At 42.3% G+C, this 23,212-nt stretch overlaps 1 protein-coding gene across 2 annotated transcripts in view; it reads right to left on the minus strand.

Moving 5' to 3' along the window:
- LOC142097574 (heparan sulfate glucosamine 3-O-sulfotransferase 2-like) overlaps nt 1-22,473 on the minus strand; it is a 303,244-nt gene extending 280,771 nt beyond the window's left edge. For both annotated transcript variants that reach the window (XR_012678211.1, XM_075179533.1), the window contains exon 1: nt 21,640-22,473. Coding sequence is in view for 1 of the 2 variants with exons in the window: in XM_075179533.1 (XP_075035634.1) it covers nt 21,640-22,160 (521 nt within the window). In the remaining variant the exon portion in view is untranslated. The remainder of the gene's footprint in view (nt 1-21,639) is intronic.
- Between the last annotated feature and the right edge of the window lie 739 nt (nt 22,474-23,212).

Consider the following 23,212-nt stretch of genomic DNA (forward strand, 5'->3'; position numbering starts at 1 on the left):
TGCTCGTAGACAGTAGACTTAGCAATAGTGCTCAATGTCAAGCAGCAGCTGCAAGGGCAAACAAAGTATTGGCATGCATAAAAAGGGGCATAGATGCAAGGGAAGACAGTGTAATTTTGCCACTGTATAAATCGTTGGTAAGACCTCATCTTGAATATGCAGTACAGTTCTGGGCACCACTCTATAAAAAAGATAATTTGGAACTAGAAAGGGTTCAGAGAAGGGCGACAAAATTGATAAAGGGTATGGAGTCATTAAGTTACGAGGAAAGGTTAGCCAGTTTAGGTATGTTTACTTTAGAAAAGAGGCGTCTAAGGGGAGATATGATTACTATGTACAAATACATTAGGGGTCAATACAGAGAGCTTTCATGGGAACTTTTTACCCCAAGGACCATACACAGGACACGTGGTCATCCCCTAAGGTTAGAGGAGAGGAAATTTCACAACCAGCAAAGGAAGGGGTTCTTTACAGTAAGGGCAGTCAAGATATGGAATTCATTGCCAGGGAAGGTTGTGATGGCAGATTCAATAGATATGTTTAAGAAAGGGTTAGACAAATTTTTAGCGGAAAGGTGTATCCAGGGATACGACCGTTAATTTAAAATAAAGGATAGTAGTGGATATAGGGTAAAAATTGGATTGCAATATTGAGTCTGGGGGGGATTTTCAAAATTGAAACAGATGGGCGGTTGCCTATTCTGGATTAATTTCAAATATAAGTGCAGGATCGCAGAAGATCCAAAATAGGTTGAACTTGATGGACTGGTGTCTTTTTTCAACCTCATCAACTATGTTACTATGTTACTATGTAAGAAGAGATGTGGTGTTGGTCAGATTCTGCAATTCCCCTTACATACGTCTCCAGCCTTTCACTTTCCTCACCTCAGTTTTAGAAGTTCACTCATGCCTTTATCTCTACACCTGCTGCGGAGAGCCAGCATATGTATATACTTACATTTGACAGATAGAGCACTGACTAGAAACGTACTAAGGGCCAGAGCTGCTGAGAGGGGAAGAGGGGTACAATTGACATGCCAGGGGGGACACTGCAGCCCTCACTGCCGTCTGGTTTTTGTTTTTTTTTTAACCTATTTTTTTTTTCTTTTGTTCTTTTTTTGCGGGGCGGGGTGTGTGTGTGGCTCCGCCCCTTTGTTGGTGGGGGTGCAGGGTACTGAATCCCCCCAAAAAACAAATACTCACATCATTGCGGTGCCGGCGTCCCTCTTCCCTCCGCCCTGCTCCGTTCGCACTGAATGTCGGGCATGACGTCATCACATCATGCCCGACATTCAGTTAGGAGCAACGCAGAGTAGACAGAAGACTGAAGACAGAAGAGAAAGAAGTCAATATAAAGGTAAGTAAAGGAATGGAGACAAGGGGAGGAGAACAGAAAGGCACCAAGTGATGAAGAATGGGGGGGGGGGGGGGCAGCAGAAAGGCACCTAGTGAGAGGTGGGGCAGCATGGCACAGTGATGAAGAGGGGGAGCAGCATGGCACAGTGATTAAGAGGGGGGCAGCAATGCACAGTGATGAAGAGAGGGGCAGCATGGCACAGTGATGAAGAGGGGGAGCAGCATGGCACAGTGATTAAGAGGGGGGGCAGCAATGCACAGTGATGAAGAGAGGGGCAGCATGGCACAGTGATGAAGAGGGGGGCAGCATGGCACAGTGATTAAGAGGGGGGGCAGCAATGCACAGTGATGAAGAGAGGGGCAGCATGGCACAGTGATGAAGAGGGGGGCAGCATGGCACAGTGATTAAGGAGAGGGGGGAGCAGCATGGCACAGTGATTAAGGAGAGGGGGGAGCAGCATGGCACAGTGATGAAGAGGGGGAGCAGCATGGCACAGTGATTAAGAGGGGGGCAGCAATGCACAGTGATGAAGAGAGGGGCAGCATGGCACAGTGATGAAGAGGGGGAGCAGCATGGCACAGTGATTAAGAGGGGGGGCAGCAATGCACAGTGATGAAGAGAGGGGCAGCATGGCACAGTGATGAAGAGGGGGGCAGCATGGCACAGTGATTAAGAGGGGGGGCAGCAATGCACAGTGATGAAGAGAGGGGCAGCATGGCACAGTGATGAAGAGGGGGGCAGCATGGCACAGTGATTAAGGAGAGGGGGGAGCAGCATGGCACAGTGATTAAGGAGAGGGGGGAGCAGCATGGCACAGTGATGAAGAGGGGGGCAGCATGGCACAGTGATTAAGGAGAGGGGGGAGCAGCATGGCACAGTGATGAAGAAGAGGGGAGCAGCATGGCACAGAGTGATGAAGGGGGGAACAGCATGGCGCAGTGTGATGAAGGGGAGGGGGGGCAGCATGGCACAGTGTGAAGGGGAGGGGGAAAAGCATGAAACAGTGTGATGAAGGGGAGGAGGGGTAGTATGGCACAGAGTGATGAAGGAGGGGCAGCATGGCACAGTGTGAAGGGGAGGGGGGAAAAGCATGAAACAGTGTGATAAAGGGGAAGAGGGGCAGCATGGCACAGTGTGAAGAAGGGGGGAGCAGCATGGCACAGAGTGATGAAGGGGGGAGCAGCATGGCACAGAGTGATGAAGGGGGAACAGCATGGCGCAGTGTGATGAAGGGGGGAACAGTATGGCGCAGTGTGATGAAGGGGAGGGGGGGCAGCATGGCACAGTGTGAAGGGGAGGGGGAAAAGCATGAAACAGTGCGATGAAGGGGAGGAGGGGTAGTATGGCACAGAGTGATGAAGGAGGGGCAGCATGGCACAGTGTGAAGGGGAGGGGGGAAAAGCATGAAACAGTGTGATAAAGGGGAAGAGGGGCAGCATGGCACAGTGTGAAGAAGGGGGGAGCAGCATGGCACAGAGTGATGAAGGGGGGAGCAGCATGGCACAGAGTGATGAAGGGGGGAACAGCATGGCGCAGTGTGATGAAGGGGGGAACAGTATGGCGCAGTGTGATGAAGGGGAGGGGGGGCAGCATGGCACAGTGTGAAGGGGAGGGGGAAAAGCATGAAACAGTGCGATGAAGGGGAGGAGGGGTAGTATGGCACAGAGTGATGAAGGAGGGGCAGCATGGCACAGTGTGAAGGGGAGGGGGAAAAGCATGAAACAGTGTGATAAAGGGGAGGAGGGGCAGCATGGCACAGTGTGAAGAAGGGGGGCCAGGTGAAGGGGGGAAACGCAGCATGGAGGGCGCAGGGTGATCATAAGGGGGCGCAGGGTGGTGATGATGAAGGGGCACAGTAATGTGTGTGTGATGGCACAGGGGACTTGTGGTAGTGTGTGTGTGATGGCACAGGGGGCTTGTGGTAGTGTGTGTGTGTGATGGCATAGGGAACTTGTGGTAGTGTGTGTGTGATGGCACAGGGGGCTTGTGGTAGTGTGTGTGATGGCACAGGGAACTTGTGGTAGTGTGTGTGTGTGTGATGGCAAAGGGTGCTTGTGGTACTGTGTGTGTGTGTGATGACATGGGGCTTGTGGTAATGTGTGTGTGTGTGATGGCACAGGGGGCTTGTGGCAATGTGGTGTGTGTGTGAGGTAGGTGGTGGCTGATTAATGGGTGCAGTTTTGTTTGTGGGGTGATGGTGGGGCAAATCAATAGTGGGGACTGTTAATTTAAGATGGGGTGGTTTTGGGGGCTATTGAATGTGGAGGTGACCTTAGGGAGAATGCGGTCTCTTTATTAAATGTGACTATGAATTATTTAATGGCATTAATGGTTGCGGGAAATAGGTATATTTATGAAATGTAAGTACTATTTATTTATTGCTGGGGCTGTTTGGAGGGAGGAAAATAGGTTTATTTATTAAATGGGAATACTATTATTTTAATGCTGGGGCTGGAGGAAGGCCTAATTATTAAAGCCTAATGATAAATCGTGGTCCTACTGATTTAACGCCGGGGCTGGTTGGAATTTTCTAAATGTACCTATTTTTTTTTTCCAAATAGGGTCCCTGACATTCCAGGATCCAGACAAGCCGCAACTAAAAAAAGCAGCAGCCACAGGTGGTGAAAGTGACAAGAAGAGTGACTTTTGCAAATCACCGATATTCGTCAAGATTTCAGGCAAGATTTGCCTTTACACACGTTGATGTTTTCCATTTAGCTGTCAAAGTCGCCGACTATATCGGTGATTTGCAAAAATTGCTCTTTAATACATTTACCCCTTGGTGTGCTTTGTATTTGGTGTCCTATTAGCAGACAGCACTGTAGTCCTTCCCATATACGTACGATAAGGAATGGATAAACTGTTCACATGCTGCATACCTCCTGAATGTTCCACTTTCGGCGGGGTAGTCCAGATTATTGAACCTGGGAAGGATTGGTACTTACAAGGAAATGGGCTGGGATTCATCACTGTGGCGTTTTTGGTGGATCAGGGGTGTGGCTTAATTTGTCCTGATTTAGCCTGTGTAAATTTTGGGAGACATACTGACCATACTGTGCGGCCCATGCTGTGTAGATCTTGTATCTACACACAAGATTGCTGTTACAGAGCAGAGGCAGTGGCGGATCCAGGGGGGGGCGATCGCCCCCTCTAGCAGGGGCTTGCTGCCGACAGCTACACACTGTGCAGGTCCGTTCAGCAGTGATAGTGTGCTGCCCGGCTACTCTGATTGTGTTTTAAACACAATCAGAGCAGCGGGACAGCACACTGTCACTGCTGAACGGACCTGCACATACTGTGCAGCCGCCGGCAGCCTTAGAAGTCGGAAAGGGGGCAGGGCCTAAATCGCCCCAACTACATCGCCCGGGGTATAGTAATTTCCTAGATCCGCCCCTGACCAGAGGTATCTCTCTGATAGCATCAATATAGATGGCTACATACTCTGTAATATTTTCCATGATATTGTAATTCGACCACAGGGTAGCACTGTTCTGGAAATACTTCTACATTTTCCTTAACATGGGTAAAAAGAGAGAAAGTGGTAATACATAAGTATATCCCTTTAAGAAGATATGAAAATAAAAATATATAAAACAACTATATAAAACAGCTATACCCAATACCACACAACAATCCAATTTTTTGCATTACAATAAACAAAGAATAAGGGGTGTGGCTTAGTGGGTAAGTGTTCAGGCTGTGTGTATCCGAGCCTGGTTTAACATGTCTCAATTCTTTACTTAGGGATACTCCGATCTTAGATATCTATTATTAAATATAAAAGCGAAGAATTGGGTACATATAGCTCTACAATATCCACTGCTTTGATGATTTCTCTCAAAGTGGGCAGTACTATACTTTATCTATTAAATGTAAAGACAATTGTATGAAAACAGGCATTCTTTGATTTATCTGTGTATGGTGGTTTATATAAGAACAAGTGAAGAAGGCAAAATCATGTTTGCTATATTAGATTTGCTACTTTTAACTAAGCCATTGAATTGGAATGTGGAATACATCTTCATAGACATGGCAGTATGTAGTGAGCAACTTCCAAATTAGTTTTTGAGAAAAAAGATCTGTTCTGACATTCAATGGAGCACACTATAGCACAGTCCCCTCTCCTCTACAATATTGCAAAATATTGCAATATTTCACAGTATTTATTTTTTTCAATTTAATCAAAGAATGATTTAGTTAATTTAATAAATGTCCTTAATTTGACCTATTCTTAGAAATAACGTAAAACTATAGCCGATCATGATGGTTATGGGGATTGGGAACGGCTAGTGCATTATTTGCAATGTGATATCGTCAGGAGATGGACTATTGAATATACTGTGGAAATAATACTATTCAAATACTACACAAGTCATATTTACTGTAAGAGAACCTTTATCTAACCTGCAGATTCCTATAACAAACGGTATGCTTTTCCACAAGAAGCAATGCAATTCTTCTTTATATGCCCCGGCAGAATTTACAATCACTGAAAAGGCTACAAGCAAATGTCAAAGACTGCATAATCTTTCGGCAAAAATTAAGTCTCCCATGGACTACTTTTATTATTATTTTTTTTGTATTATTAGAATTATTTTACCATCCTTGCTAGTAGTTTTGAGTGACATGCCAGAGAGACCTTGAAATTTGCAGATCATATCCTCATTCAGGGCTGCCAGACACAACTCACAACAATCCCATTAGGCACAAGCTCTGAAAATGTTGCTGGTAAAAAGATTGTTTGAGGATTGCAGACATATTTCGTAGACCTAACACACACGTAGACTCTGGGAAGTGCTAGCGGTAACGTTATCGCACCCACTGGTGTGTTCTAGAATGCTTAATCACAGTGTTGTTCAAGGTGTGTTTGGTATATATGTGAGCTGGCTGCTGCCTAGCCCTGCAGTATAGTTATTGAAATATCCATTTGTGGTCCTAAGTCTTGCTGTGGGTGATAGCAGACTTACTATGCTCTATACAAATGATCTAGGTAACGTCTCTTATTCAACCTTAAGTAACAATTCAGTGTTTCTTAAGGTGTTTACATAAGGTACTGCTAATTGCGTCATCACAACTCAGTGCTCATTGACACGGTTGGCAGGGGTGCCGCGAGGGGGGTGAGCCAAGTATAAAGGACTAGGACCAGAGTCCGGGCCTGTCTGTGTAATGGGAGGAGCCAACAACCTGATGTGACCCGCCCCATTTGATGACTTTGGAAGGGGCCCCAAGAAATTGCAGTCCCGAGGCCTGAAAATTCTCTTGACGCAAGACTTGCCTGCTCTCCTGAGAGTCCGAGAGAGTAGGCACTGTGTGCTTTATAAAGTGTTTGTGTTTTGGATAGTGTACTAATTTCAGCACTGAAATAAGCCCCATCATTCTCTGTGGCAGCGCTCACTTCTATAAAGCATGAAAGGCCTTGGGGGGAAATGCCCACCCGTCTCTTACGACACCTAGGGGTAAATTTACTAAACTGCGGGTTTGATAAAGTGGAGATGTTGCCTATAGCAACCAATCAGATTCTAGCTGTCATTTTGTAGAATGTACTAAATAAATGATAACTAGAATCTGATTGGTTGCTTTAAAGTTTTTTCCCTCCTTAAAGCTGCGCTCGCTGTTCTCAGACTTAGAAAACTCTTACAATATAATCAATCCAGTGAATCTTAGAATAACTGATATATGTGGGATGTCCTAGAAAAAAAGATTTGTACATCAGACTGATAAATAGGTGCTTAAGATTGCAAAATAATGTTCAAGTTGAGTTATATTTGCACACATTGTTAGAATCAAATCACGGCCCTCCATAGAGTTTCCCATTATGATTCTGATCAGACTTATTGATCTATTTGATTATTGATCTAAGAAGACACAGGTCCAACAAGCTAAATCCTTCATAAATTCTAATTTAAAATCTGCTTTGTATATCGAATGCATAGTGTCGCTTCTCTAGTATCTTGGTTGTAACAACACTATATTCAAAAATCCTCTTTGTAATTTAATGTGATTTAAACTATGAAGATTTTCTATATCTTCATTATCATACTAGTCTTAAACCACACCCACTGACTAGCAGACCCACTCCCATTACAGCAATCAGCAAGACCAGTTGAAGTTTCCGAAGCACATTTTGTGATCTACAAAATGCTCACCATTGTAACAGATATAAGCCTAGTGCTTGTAGCATACTGCAGATGCATAAAGGAAGAAAAGGCGCCTTCAATCTTCTGTTACTCTTCGAGAGAGCAATATAGAAATACAAGTAACACATAAATAGAATGTGCTCTAAATTGTATTACTTTCTAGTTAGATAAACTGTTGCTTCTGCCCCAATATCCTAATTAAGAGAGCATTTCTTCTGGAAGGCTTAGGGAACCACAAACTAGGGATTCAGCACTGGCAACGGTACTATCAGAGCTCCGCAAATACTTCTTTTCTTTGACGGCCTGAATCAGCTCCTTCCCCGATACCGTGACGCTGGCTGACACAACTCCCAGCTGATCCATCACATACAGCTCTGAGGCACACAGTGAACCTGGCTGCTCCATAGATGAGATAAATCAAAGGACAAACTTGTAAGTGAGACAAATCCTAGCTACTGCCAGAATCTAATCACAGCCCTCCATAGATTTTCCCATTATGCTTCTGATCAGAATTATTGATCTATTTGCCGGACAGTCTATTAATTACCATACAGATGGATCATTTTCTTTAGTTTTAATTTTGCTACTAATCAACTCCTCTCTTGAACTCAAATTAGACTGCGCTTGTCGGTTCTAATTCCTGAGGTGTGGCTATGTGTTAAGGAAAATCAGTTAAAGGGAACTAACGTTATGAACTAGATAGGCAGCACGGTGGCTTAGGGGTTAGCCCTTCTGCCTCACAGCACTGGGGTCATGAGTTCAATTCCCGAACATGGACTTATCTGTGAGGAGTTTGTATGTTCTCCCCGTGTTTGCGTGGGTTTCCTCCGGGTGCTCTGGTTTCCTCCCACACTCCAAAAACATACTAGTAGGTTAATTAGTTGCTAACAAATTGACCCTAGTCGGTGTGTGTGTATTAGGGAATTTAGACTGTAAGCCCCAATGGGGCAGGGACTGATGTGAGTGAGTTCTCTGTACAGCGCTGCAGAATTAGTGGCGCTATATAAATAGATGATGATGATGATCATCATATATTTAATATCTTGTACAAAATAAGAGTTGTTGAAATTGGTTCATTATTTATGTAAATCATTGCTCTTTTATGTTATGTGTACAATTTAAAGATTTCCGCCGTCCTTTCCCATGTATCAGAACATCAGGGATCCAACCCTGCTGATTAAGGACCCCCACCACCACCAGCCCCCCATATCTGTAACAGCTACTTCTCTAGCCATGGTTGTTAGGAAAGTTCTGAAATTCAGTTCTGTCTACACAGAGACTGTTAACCAAATTTCAAAATTCTGCTGCCAACCACAGCAGGGGATTAGTCGTTAGAAAGTTCCTCTGCTGTTCTTATACTTGGAAGGGTGGTTGGGTTCGAGATGAGAAGAGCCATTTCTCTTATTGCGTTCCAAACAGAACAGAAGGCGAGAATACTGTGGGTGGAAAAAAAGGATCAATCGGTCTTTAATGCTGTGCCATCGATGGAGTGTACATGGGTAGTAATGATGTAGGCTGCACAGAGGTGACCTCAATAAATAATGTATGCGTTATATTCTGGACTTACCGCCATGTATGACATTGTATTGCAGTATGTGCAGAACGCATACAGGGCATGGCAAACAGATCGTTTGATTTCTATCTTGTTTTATTTAACCAGCCGTGTACTTGTCTTGCTTCCTGTTTGGAACGTAACTAGGGAACCTCCACATCAGGATGAACTGTAACTGAGGATATGTTACTACCAGGCAGGGCCCTCTTAAGAACCTCTTGGGCCCCCGGGCACAGCAGTGCACCGGGGCCCCTATATATACAAAAAATGATTATATATATGGACCCTGCAGCACAGGGGGGCCCTCCGGAGGCAGAAAAAAAAAACCCTGCAAAAAAAGAAGAAAATACTTACCGTGCTGTCAGCCGGCGATCCGGCTCCCTCCCTGGTCTCCTCCTCCGTCACGCTCCGCAATGGATGTTGGGCGGGCGTGATGACGTCACGCCCGACATGCACTGCCAGCGCGACGGAGGAGGAGACCAGGGAGGGAGCCGGATCGCCAGCTGACAGCACGGTAAGTATTTTCTTCTTTTTTTGCAGGGTTTTTTTTTTTCTGCCTCCGGAGGGCCCCCCTGGGCTGCAGGGCCCCCGGGCACCTGCCCAGCGTGCCCAATGGGTAAGACGGCCCTGCTACCAGGATACTATCTCGAGATCACTACCAATGCATGCGTTTGTCAGAAGCAGGAAGATAGGCAACAATGCAGTTTATTAAGAGCTACTTTCCACCTCTCGGAAAATCCTACCTGAGTCTCATCAACCTTAATTGCTTTCCCTGAAGTCATTGGGGGGGGGGGGGGGGGGATATTTATTAAATCTGGGCAGATAGATTTTTTATTTTATTTTGAAAATTAGTTCTCTAGCCTGCATGGCGTTTATAGAAACATTGAACAACGTCTGTTAATTTGTTTCTTTTGTGTGTTAAAACTGTCTTCTACCTTCCCTACACCAGGGGCTAGATTTACTAAACTGCGGGTTTGAAAAAGTGGTGATGATGCCTATGGCAACCAATCAGATTCTAACTTTCATTTATTTAGTGCATTCTACAACATGACAGATAGAATCTGATTGGTTGCTATAGGCAACATCTCCACTTTTTCAAACCCACAGTTTAGTAAATATATACAGTCTGTATTTGTTATTTGTATGCCCTTTATCAGACCTCATAAGGGTTTCATCAATATCATAATTTTGTTAAAGTGGGGCACTGGGAAGCCCCCACAAACTCATCCCACCTTTAAGTCACACTAGTCACAAAGGTGAGTAAAAAATAAGGTCATCTTCCATTATAAATATGTGTGCAGCAATCTTTGTAATTGTTTTCCAGTGCAGGAGATTTAATAAATGTTCCCCATTGTGTTTTTAAAATCTAAGGAATATATGGCAGACTCCTTAAAGCCCTTTACCCATTGGGACTTTTGTTTTCAACCCAACTGCAAATCATGTAAACCCATATTAACACAAAACCCATTCTATTCTATCCATTCACACCCATTTGCGTTTACACTTGCACCTACAACACGTTTTTTTAGATGCGGCTTGAAACTATACCACCACACTTTACTAATTCATGCTGTACATACCCTGGGGGTTACATAAGGGGTTATCACCAGCATTTTGTCTGTTTTTTCCCCCTATTCATGTCAATAGGGTTTCTACATGTAGTGTACACACTGGAAACACCATTAAAACTAATAATAACTAATAAGAAAAGCTATGTGCTACCTCCATTCTCAATGCATTACAAACACAAGTCAACATGTGACCGCATGAAGTGCATATTGGCCACATATCAAATGCATATTGAGGGCTTAGTGGATGCATGCACATATGCATAACATTTATATGCTTTTTCACAAACACAGTGGGTAGAGATTGAAGCAAGAGACATGACTTGATGATCCCAAAATGCTGTACATGACTCTTTTAAAGAGAGAAAGAGCTTTCACATAGAGGACCTGAATCATTAAGGAGAGCACGGCAAAATACAAAAATGAGTAAGTTTTTCCTGGATAAACCATGTTACAATGCAAGTGGTGCAAATTAGTTTTTTATTTTGCACATAAAGAAAATACTGACTTTTTGTCATATAGCACACAAATACTTGTTTACTTTATTTTTACACTGAAATTTAAAGCTGATCTAGGACATGCCTTACCCCCAACTAAAAATCTGTCCCCACGTTTTAAATTTACCTCACCCTCGAATGCAACATGGTTTTGCCCAGGTGCAAAGTTACTCCTTTTTTTTGCTTTGCTCTCCTTAATGACTCAGGTCCAGAGTGATTCCAAATACATTAAACAGACAAACATTAACAATAAATCTACATTTGCAGTAATGATTATAGGAAATATATTTATTAAACATGGGACAAATCCTTTATCCCCCCCCCCCCGATACACACGTTTACATATTATTATTATTATTATTATTATTATTATTATTATTATTATTAATAAACAGAATTTAAAAATCACATAGTAGAGAATGTAAATACAAGTAAAGTTGCAAACATTTTAAAATAGTAACGCTTAGTAACGCATAGTAAAATAGCAACGCTTCAGTGCTGTGTAATATATGTAAATATGTTATGTATGTTACTGCCTCGGAGCACTCCAATCCCATCATATCACCATTACTGGATTGGATTCTAACATAGTTGTTTGCATTTTAACTACTCTCTGTCACAATAAAATTGACTTGAGTATTTGGCATACTTTCCAACTCTCCCGGAATGTCCGGGAGTCTCCCGAATTCCAGGCAAGTCTCCCGGACTCCCAGTAGAGCTGGCAAGTCTCCCGCATCTGCAAACTTCCTAGCGAAGTGGGCAGATTTTGAGCTTCGGTGTTTTCCGGGAAGCGCATCCTTTTGGCCCACCTGCTGTGGTAAAATGATGCGTTTGCTGTGGTACTGTACTGGATTTAACACCACACTTGCCTACTCTCCTGCATTGTCCGGGTGACTTGCCAATTTCAGCGACTTCTTCCAGACTCCCGCAGGTGTGTTGACACAATTGCAGCATTTTGTCATGGGGGCGGGGCCAACATGACGGGATTTGCACTGAGATCTCCCGTCCCAGATGATATCACGCGCACAGAGAATTATACAATATCTCTTGCTGACCTTGGAGGCTCCAATTAATTTTCACAATACGATTGAAAATTTAAATTAACACTGCAAAACAGTATACATTAAGGACAAGATATATAGATGATGTATGACATGGAGAAAAGAATATACTTATTAAAACACAAATCACTAAACTATTATTATAATTATATTTTTTATAATTTCAGCAGAAATATAAGTAAAAATGTAAATATTTAATGTATGTGGTATAGCAACAAATGAGTAAATGTAATTAAAAGTAATATGTACATCAAGCCCAACTATCCATCATATACAGTCCACTGTCCAACACATATGGCGTATCACCATTCCCAATCATATAACTTTATATAGTCCAAATAGCACCATAAGTGCCCTTTAGCCCCACATATTATCACAGAACTTTAATATGCTGACAAAGTATTATTATTATCATTTATTTGGATAGCACCACTATAATATGTAGCGTTGTACAGAGAAAATGTATTTATTCACATCAGTCCCTGACCCATTGGAGCTTACCATAGGCAAACTCTTCACTCTTTTCACCATCACTCTTTTCTACAACAGTCTTTGTGAATGCATTTTGTTGTCAAAAGAGAAAATACTATTGATTATGACGGCTGTAGAAGAGCCTTGAGGCCCACCGTTAGCTGACACCCTCTGAGAAGTCTATCTACTAGCCATCTGTTGCCACTGGTGAGCACCCAACCACTGTTTTCAATTGGTGTTATAAAGAAAATGGATAATACAGAAAAACAGAGCAAGATAAAAAACAGATTGTTCAGACTAATCATGGCCTTATTAAAATGGGAACAGAGTAAAGGAAGTGCAGCATAGGCAAACCAAGGGGGGTTTCCTAGTGACCGGAAACCCCCCCCCCCCCCCCCCCCCCAGCCTGTGGCACTGTATAATTGAGGTGGCTGGACTCTGCCCCCGCTTCACATGGCTCTGCTTGAAAAGGGAGAGCTGTGTGCACCTAACAGTAGTGCACGCAGCAATGCCCATGTATATTATAGGGATAGGAAGAGTTGAAGAGCAGCCAAGCACTGTCTAATATTACAGCCACGCCCCCATACATGCTGGTCACGCCCACTAGTGGCGTGGTGTGGAAACCCCACTCAAAAGTCAATTACAAATAAAATAGATACAGGTAGCGCTCTACTCTATTAAGACAAGAACAGCTATTACTAAAGGGAATATCCTATCCCTTTAAGACAACTGGAGTAATATGGTATAGTATTAGCGCTCAAAATTGTCCTATGATTGAATAATAAGTGCAATGTAATTTGATGAGGAAATTCGCTAAGCAAATGAAACGCGTTGGGACACGCCCCTTTATTCTCACATCATCCCGGAAGTGACGTGCGTTCCACTGTGGAACACACGCCGTCTCTCTCCCGCGAATCGGCATCACACCATCGCTGAGGACTTGCTTCGTGAGGGCGTTAAGCGCTGTTCACTTAAACGGGGATCCCTGCATCTTGTCACAGAATAGGATTTATTGGACTCCCACTGCAATGCTGAATACCTTATAAGGTTGGTCAAAGACTGTTTATAATTGGACCACATTGCCCCCGACCTTGTTTCCTCAATCTGGTCTGGACTTTATTAAGGACTATCATCGTTTTACTAGGGCTCCCTTTAGAAGCCTCCACTGTTCTTCAAATTGGACAATTGTGCATTTTGGCCTTCTGGCATTCTCACTGATAGTGTACAATTACAGTGTTAGATAACCATGTGTATCATCTGTGGATATCATTCTGAATTTTATTTGCAATTGATAATGTATTACATATCTGTTGATTTTACATCCCCTGGTTCATTCAACTAAACCACCCCTCCTCTCTCCTTATCCTCATCAAATTACATTGCATTTATTTTTCAATCATAGGACAATTTTGAGCGCTAATACTATACCATATTTCTCAAAAGTCAATTAACCTTTGACCTTAAATGACACTATAGTAATAATAATATATATATATTTTTTTTATAGCATACTCTGCTGTTAAGAACAAACAAACACAGCAGTAAAATAAGACTGGGCATTAACAGACGGATAAAGAGGTAAGAGGGTTCTGCTCACAAGCTTACAATCTATAGGCCTCCCACATAACTTTATAAGCCCATGCCCAGGTTACTGACGATCATGGACTGGCATGTGGACCAGTCAGAGGTGGCTGCACTACAGATCAGCTCTGTGCCCTGCCTCCATCTTCTCACAAACATAAAACAATTACAAATGTGTGAAGGAAATGGTTAGTTGTGCAGAGACAGGATTACTGCCCGATTTCTCCCCTACTGAACACATAAGAGCCCCTGGGGTTTCTTGGCCTAGAGGCAGCTTTGTCTATAGGACGATCTCATCTGCAGGCTAGGGGGGAGTGTGGAACTCACCTGTATACTGAAGCAGAAAAGTCGGTGTACTCCCACACTCATTACCCCCAGCTTGAGTTGTAATGTTACCAGAAATATGTATATTGACTCTTTGGTGTATACTTACTAAAATTTGGGTTTGAAAAAGTGAAGATGTTGCCTATAGCAACCAATCAGATTGTAGCTGTCATTTTGTAGACTGTACTAAATAAATGATAGCTAGAATCTGATTGGTTGCTATAGGCAACATCTCCACAAACCCACAGCAGCAACAACAACAACAACAACAACACAAGCAATTATCCACACCCACAATCTGTCCAGCCACGCCCCTTATCCCGCCAGGCACACCTGCATTTTGCCAGGATGCTAACCACATTGGTAAACATTCCCGCTTTTCTCCACTGAAAATGGGAAAAAGGATGTGTAGTGTCTTGTAGGTCTGAGTGGATGAATTATAGCCAGATATTATATTTCTTTTATCAGTCTATGAGCAAAGTACCTTGAATGCAATCTATGGACACTTCTGTCTTTTTCCTGGCATACCATTATTTGTCATTGTAGTGATAATGTGAGAGGCGCACAGGAAAGACTTCCAGCATGTGATTAGCTAGTTTCATGTCGAGTGAAATAAACACCTGACAATTCACAGAAGGACAGGGGTCCTTTGAGCACCAAAAAAATATGCACCATAGATGTATATTTTATTTCTATCCTCAGTCAGTGTCTGTTTCCCACTTGATGTTGCAGCAGTCATCTTATTCACAATCTAACAGAAGCATTTGACAGCTACAGTCGTCATAAAAATGTCTGGCGAGCTCCCTGTGTGCGACCAAAGCTTTCTGGATTTCAAAGTAACTTGGTGTCTGAAACTTGGGCAGCACTGTGATTGTATACAAATAGATGTATACAAAGTACCCCTACTGTACCACAACGCTAACACTTAGCTCCCTGTGACAGATCAAGGGGAAAACCACCTGAAAAATGATAATGGAACCTTTATAGTCAATGTCAACATTAATCAGTTTCCCTTTCAGATTCTTCTTCTGCTTCACCAACAGAGAAATCAAAGTCTAACACCACTTCCTATCTGCAGAAGAGATACTCCCCCTATTCCTAGTAAATTACTGTTTGCAAATATGCACGCTTATATATATAAACATAATTATATTTGTAATTAATAATAATCATTGACTGTAAGCTACTTGTTTCAAGAATCTCCTCTTCTCTAGTAAGTGGATGCTCTCTGGTTTAATCGTGCATAATAGCTAAGGCTCAACTGAAATACATTTTACCCCTCATTTTCACATCAGTTATCTAGCACAACATCTGCGCCTTCTTAATAAATAGCACCATCGGCAGTCTCTGCGTCATTTTAACCTTTTGACTCTCACACTGCTGCTGAAGAAGTTTTTTTTCCCCCAGAATGCATTGATATCATTGCACTTGTCACCAATTCCAGGGAAAGCAGAAAACATGGTTTAGTCAGGAAAAAGCCCCAGGAAATCATTTAGTTGTAAACTACATGCGTAGATACAGAATACAGACAGGGATACGGAGAATCTCATGTTGGCAACATTTTTTACCCATCATTAGTCCAGCCCACTTAGTATTCTCACACATTGTGAAGAGGGCAAGTTACATTAATCCTTAGCGTTAATGATTATTAGGGGAAAATAATGGAAGAAGAGAAGAGACTACAATGAAGGTGTGACCAGTGTACAAAACCTGATGGCCGTTGTACAATACAGATCCCAGTCTCTGGTGTCCAGTGTACAATATATAGCCCATACTTGCCAACTCTCCCGAAATGTCCGGGAGACTCCCGAAATTCGGGTCGGTCTCACTGACTCCCGGGAGAGCTGGCAAATCTCCCACAATTGCGGGGGGCTAAAATGACGCGATTTGCGGTGAATCGCGTCATTGTGGCCCCGCCCCCGCGACAAAGCGGCATATTTGACGTGGGGGACGGGGCCAAAAGTGCCCCGCCCCCTCCCGTCCTCTAGTCCTCTAGGCACGCCCCTCTCCCAGATACAACTTGCCAAAGGTAGGCAAGTGTGATATAGCCCAGTGGCCATGTGTGCAGTATAGCGCCCAGTCTTTGGGCCATAGATAAACTAGATAAACTATAGAGTCTAGTCTCTGGTGGGCAATTTCCAATAGAGAAACCATTTCTTAGTGTGTAATGTACATGCGTTGCGGTTGAGGTACTACCAGCCTGTTGCTTCGAACTCCAGCATCCTAACAGACTTCAGGAAAGGAAATGGAACACTATAAACCTATTGTATTATTGGCTGATAGTGATGAAATGAAGCTCCTGACAGCCAATTGGGTGCTAGCAGATCTGTGACCTAGCGAGAGTGCTCAGACAGTAACTGAATGTTTCTCCCAGCTCAGCAGTAGCACTGAGGGCGTAGGGCTCTGAGGAGGCCGATATCTTATCCCCCATCTGCACCCTGATTAGAAAACTTTAAATGCCAGTCGGTGAAAATGTGGCTTCCAGCAGAAAACATGACAGTTGTCATATCTGTTATCGTCACATAAATGACCATAGATACGTTAATATCTTTACCTAAGTGGTCACTTGTGAAAGAGAAGTGGTTATAGGGAACCTGCAGCGTTACTATAGAACAGTCACATGATAAATGTTGTGTTAAATTCAAATGTTAAAGTTAATTGTTTAGTACACGCTTACTATGAATGCACTGCATTTCATTCTTGTGGGCATATCTATTGTTATATATCTATATATAGTGCATTAATATAACATCACAGGTGGTATCATTCTTTATATATCTGTTGAAAACATTTTTAGAGTGTGTCTGTTTGCGGGAATATATATTCAAATGTATCAATATGTGGTGTGAATTGGCAGCGGAAAAGTATGGAGGGTGTCCATATTTCTGCCAGGTTCTGTTACTAGGTGAAATAAGTTCTAGGGTGAATTGGTAAATAATCATCATCATCAACATTTATTTATATAGCGCCAACAAATTCCGTAGCACTTTACAATTGGGGGCAAACACAGTAATAAACAATATTTGGTAAAACAGTCAAAGATGTTAGAACGCTCTGTTCGCAAGCTTACAATCAATAGGTCAATGGGAGTTAGATACATGAGGTTAAGGCTACATATTGCATTTGAGTCCATCCAGATTGCAAAGGTAAAAAGTGATTTGTATGCTATATGATCCAGTCACACAGAAATGTTGTTCTGGGGTCTGAGGGTTGTTGTCTTGTGTGAATTGTGTAAATGGGGGTGATAGGATAACCTAGTGAGGTTAAGAGGGTGGTTGAGGAATATTATAAACTTGCCTGAAGAGGTGGGATTTTCTGAGAACATTTGAAGGTTTTTAGACTAGAGGAAAGTCTTATTGTGTGAGGGAGGGAATTCCACAGAGTGGGTACAGCTCAAAAAATGTCCTGTAACCGGGAATGGGAGGATGTAATGAGAGTGGAAGAGAGACACAGACCTTGTGCAGAATGGAGGTGTCGAGTTTGGAGATATTTTGATACAATTGAGGAGATGTATGTTGAGGCAGTTTTGTCGATGGCCTTTTATGTTGGTAGAAGTATTTTATATTGGATTCCGTGAAAAACGGAATCCAATATAGAGACTGACAGAGTGGTTCAGCAGAAGAAGAACGATTTGAAAGGAAAATCAGTCTGGCTGCTGCGTGCAAAATAGATTGTAGGGGTTAGAGTCTGTTTAGGGGAAGACTAGTATAAAGGGATTTGCAATAGTCAATGCGGGAGATGATGAGTGCATGAATTAAGGTTTTTGCAGTGTCTTGTGTGAGATATGTGCGTATCCTGGAAATGTTCTTTGGATGTATGTAACAGGACTTACATATAGAGTCGATGTGGGATAATGGTTTCTGGTTGGGCCAGTTATTGCTTTCGCTCCAGTTCAGGTTTTGGGCTGAATCCCAATCAGACTGGACTTTTACTGTTACTGCCCTAAGTAAATGTAGTTCAGGGGCAAACGCCTGCTGATGTTACTGCAAGTGTCATTGTTTGGTGAGTTCTGGAGAAGTCTGTTCTAAGCTTAGTAACTTAGTTTTCAGACAAGAAGATGTATATTATGTCTGCATTGCCTTCTAGGAAAAAAAAATTCTCTTTTTAATTTTTAGTCAAATTTTGTATTTAATATCTATTGTGGACTTCTACCTGTGTTCCTGTCTCTCAATTCACCATCAATGGCTTGTGTAAGAGACAGGTTCCTCCATCTGGTTTACATAGTGCATTGCAGCATAACTTCCAACAAGTATATACTCCACAACCTAATGCACTGTAATATTGTACGCACTGTTCTCCCCCACTAAAACACACCATGGACTTGATTCATTCCTGTCCAAGGTGTAACAGCCAATAGCAGTTCATGGGAACAGAGGAAAACTTGTGCCTCTAAGAGACCCCTCAGTCAGGAGACTTGATTGGTGAAAGTTACATTTATTTTGAGGGAATAAATTCAGTTTTACTTTGGAAAAGGAAGAGTGGAAACATTTTGTGTAACAATGGAGTATAACTGTATACTGCCTCAACTATACTTTATATTTTCAATGGTTATTAGCTTTGATGAGTACTAAGACTTTGAAAATGGATCAAAGGTGATGAGAGTTGGTGACCCTTTCCTATCTTAGCTATGGGACCCAGTAAGTTCTAGTTATGTCACTGAGATCTGTGTTTGTTTTAGTTTGTATACTGACTGAGGGTAAAAGCTATAAATTCCCTGAATCATTGATCCATCAAGAGCTCTAGATTATTTCAATTTATAACTTCATACATTCAATTTTTTCCTTTCTTATTAATCTGTTCTTCCTGTTCATCTTTGTAATGTTTTATCACGAGACTAACAGAGCTTCAGATAAATATGAGTGGTATATATCAAGTAAAAGGTTAAAAGCTACAGTAAAAAGAACCAATTACTTAATCAACCAGATGATCAATAAAGTGGTAAAATTGACAACATGTAATGTAAAATAAAACCTATATTTTTTTTCTTGCTTTTCTGTGCTATAATTCGTCCTCTTACTCCTGTCATTGTAGACCCACCTCCTTTTTTGCTTGTTTTGTTAATTAAAGTCAACTTGCTTTGGATCTGGGAGGAACTGAGTGGAAACAATTAATGTAACAATGAAGTATAGCTGGAGACTGCCTGAGCTACTCAGAGTATTTCATAGCATAATAAGAGACATATAGTTTTCCTGCATAACAAAACACAACTGGAGAAATGTAACAGGGAATATTGCTAATAAGCTGGCCGTTCTAGGGAAAAGCGCCAAGCCATAGGGAATTAGTGTAGCTGAGCGTAGCTGTTTTGCACATTTTAGCTTGAAATGTACTTTGCATAGCAAATATCAACTTCAGACTGATTGTGGTGTTGGATAGTTTTTATTGGGAGGATGAAAGGATGTATAATATTGTATTGGACTATTTTTGATTCCCCTTCATTTTCGGAGAGTTAAAAATTATTTCCCACCTTTACACAGGTTATTGGATTATACATTTGAAAGTAGTATATTACGTTTTCACTGCAGTAAAATGATTGCATAATAATATAGGTTATTACAACTACAATTTAAAACTGATATCACTGAAAAGTAAAGCTTATTGGCAACATCTCACATAAATATGATTATTGATAGAGGTATCAATCATTATGAAACAGCCTATGTGTTTAGGATTTTTATCCAAATCTGATGAATACACCCCTAAATAATCAAATAACTTTTGAATTAAAGAATATCTACTAGTATAGGGTTTGTACATTAACAATGGAATTCCCAATGATCTACAAGGCAGTATGGGTCCCAGCAAAATTCATTTTATATCATGTCACAAATAAGCACTTTATTGTATATTATTGTGTATACTGATAGTGTGTTGTGTATGTGAGTATAGTATTTGTCTGCATAGGTGCTATGTCTTGTTGTACCTCCTAAACCCAGGTCTGACCTTGTTTGAGAGTTAGAAAACTAGAATGAAACCAATCAAATGAAAACAAAATCTTAGTTACAGGTAATATATAAACGGAAGTGAGTTGCTTACTCTATGATAAACATAATGATGGGATGATATATATTGCAAGCAGTTTTTATGTTTAGGGGGAGAAGTTGAATTCAGGACACTGAAATGGTTAATGTTTGTTGTAAAGCCGAGAAGACACAGTAATTAATATCTGTAAAGAATATGATCATTTCTATATAGGAAAATAATAGTGTGTCTGGGTTTATACTGTGTGTGGTATCACAATACTTAGAGTTCTACAGTAATTGAATTATCTGTAAGAAATTGTGTGCTTCTCAATCTATCCCTCCAAAAAGACCTGAAGTGATCCCTACCTCAGGCTAGACATATGATGCTGGGATACACCAGCCTGATGGAATTTGGGGTGAAGCCACTGCGGGGATGTTCTCCAGTGGATAGACAATATTGGAACCCATCCGTCATACTCACAGCTCTGGCACTGTTTGTGCAGTCCTTGCAATGCTTCTAGGTAACCACTCTCAATCATGCTAAATGATTCCTGTTTCAAATGTGAGTTTTATGATGTGTCAAATTAACATTTTGGTGACTCCTAAAATCTAGGTGGGGGGGGGGGGGGGGGGGGAAGTGACAGGGAATAAAGAGCAATATCTACTGACATCACTAACCACCTTAAAACATTAACCACCATTAGTGTCAGAGGGTTATGTAGTCCTCTGAATGTGTCCATTAACCATTTTGTTACTGTGAAAGGTGTTTCTGGCTAAATTAGGGGGGAAATTATTGAAGAACCATTGAAGAACCTAAAGGCTATACAAGGATAATGAATGCTTACACCAAAGAGCAAATATTACAATGTATGCAGTAGGAGATCCGTAATTATAGATGACAGGTAGTGGTTATTTTTAGTGGATCAGCATTGTATCCAGAACCTAACAAAGTAACGTTTTCTGTACTGTCATGTTTTGTATTAACAACTTAGACGTGACCCCCCCATCCCAGCCTTAGATATGTGAATTATTTATGTATTCTCCAACACATAGATGAGTAAATTTAAATGGCAAATTCAAAAAGTAAAAAAAAATGTCAGGTGAGTTTTTCCGGAATGAAAAGGTCACTTACTTGTACCAGTCCAGACCCCTCTCATAGTTCCGGTCAAAGAAGTGGGGTTCTGTGCCCATAGCTCGCACCTCTGGGTGTACCCTTATAAATTCCAGGACTGCTCTTGTACCTCCCTTTTTGACCCCCACAATGATAGCTTGGGGCAGCTTCTTGTGCCCGTATCTGAGGGCAGCTGTACTGTTCACAGAGGGGTGAGTCTGATGTCCAGTAGGTTTTGGGGGTAACCCCGTTATTTTAGAGGGTTCGGTGAGGTTCTTGCCACTCCAGTCAGTGTAAGGTAGGTCGGTACCGGCGAAGGGAACAGTAGCTCCGGAGTGTGGGCAAAGGAGCAGCTTCTGCAATAGTTTCTTGCCCCCCAAGACTGGGGGGTGCGGGGGGCAGCTGAGCTGCTGGTACCCCCGGCTGTGCATGTTGAAGTGGACGCGGAGGATGAGGTTGTAGCAGAGGAGGGTGCAGGATAAGCAGAGGGTGCAGAGGAAGAGATATCTCCGTGCCCTGCGGGGGCTCAGTCTGGGTGCCATGACTCATTGCACAGGGGCCACATTGTGGCCCCCGGGCTCCTGCATGTGTGACTGTCCCGGTCAAGCTGCAAGCAGAAGCCGGCACTGATGCCTAGCACACCCCCTGTCTGAGATCAGCTGGGGGAAGGAGGGCTCTCAGCATCCCCCACCCTTCTACCTTAACCCACCAAATGCTAAAACGGGTCAGCGCTGCCTCACCACATGGTTAACCCGTGCCCTGCCTGAGCCCCACGGGCCACTGATCAACCGTATTGATCATTAAATACATCATCCATACATCTCAGATGACAGCCCTGGCTCCGGTGCTCTGCACTGTGCGGCATCCCGTGCATGGAAATCCTGACAGTGACTAGAGTTTATTTATTACCTGGGGATGGCTGGCTACCTCCATAGAGGTGTGCACAAAAGCCAAATGTTCTATATAGACTCATATTGGTGATGCCAAAAGTGGATTTTACGTTTTGTTTTTTTGTGTGACATATGTAACAGCAGAATTATTTTTAATTTTATTGTATGGATATTATATAGGGAAAAAACTATTTGTATTACCCCAAATATTTACCCCCAACATGTATAGTTCTCCTGAGTATAAGAATATCAAATATATTTTTTTCTTTTTTTAAATTCTGGGGTGAGTAGTATTTTTGTATGCACACAATGATATTTGAGGTTTTCAAAAAGCATTTTTAACCCTCTATTAATTTTTTTCAGATTTTTTTTTGCATGTAAAGGGAATCCCAGCGTTATTGACATCACCCATTTGCCTAGCAAACTACCCAGCACGACTTGCATAAATGCACCTGCACATTTGAACAGAGCGCTCACTTTGAGCAAGTGATCAGAGGGGCAGGAAACTGAATCAATGAGTACCCTAAGGGGCCCGTGGATGCTTGAGCCCACCCCAGCATTTGGGTTTGTAGCTGCCACTAACCATGTTTGTGAATACAATGTTTCAGGCATAGGTAGGGGGTGATGTAAGCACCCCTTGTCATTCAAAAAAAGTCCTGTACTCTGGAACAAGGAGACTGTGGGGAAGAAAGTTGCCGCAAATG

The sequence above is a fragment of the Mixophyes fleayi genome, chromosome 7 (assembly GCF_038048845.1).
Source record: "Mixophyes fleayi isolate aMixFle1 chromosome 7, aMixFle1.hap1, whole genome shotgun sequence".
In the NCBI taxonomy this organism is placed as follows: domain Eukaryota; kingdom Metazoa; phylum Chordata; class Amphibia; order Anura; family Limnodynastidae; genus Mixophyes; species Mixophyes fleayi.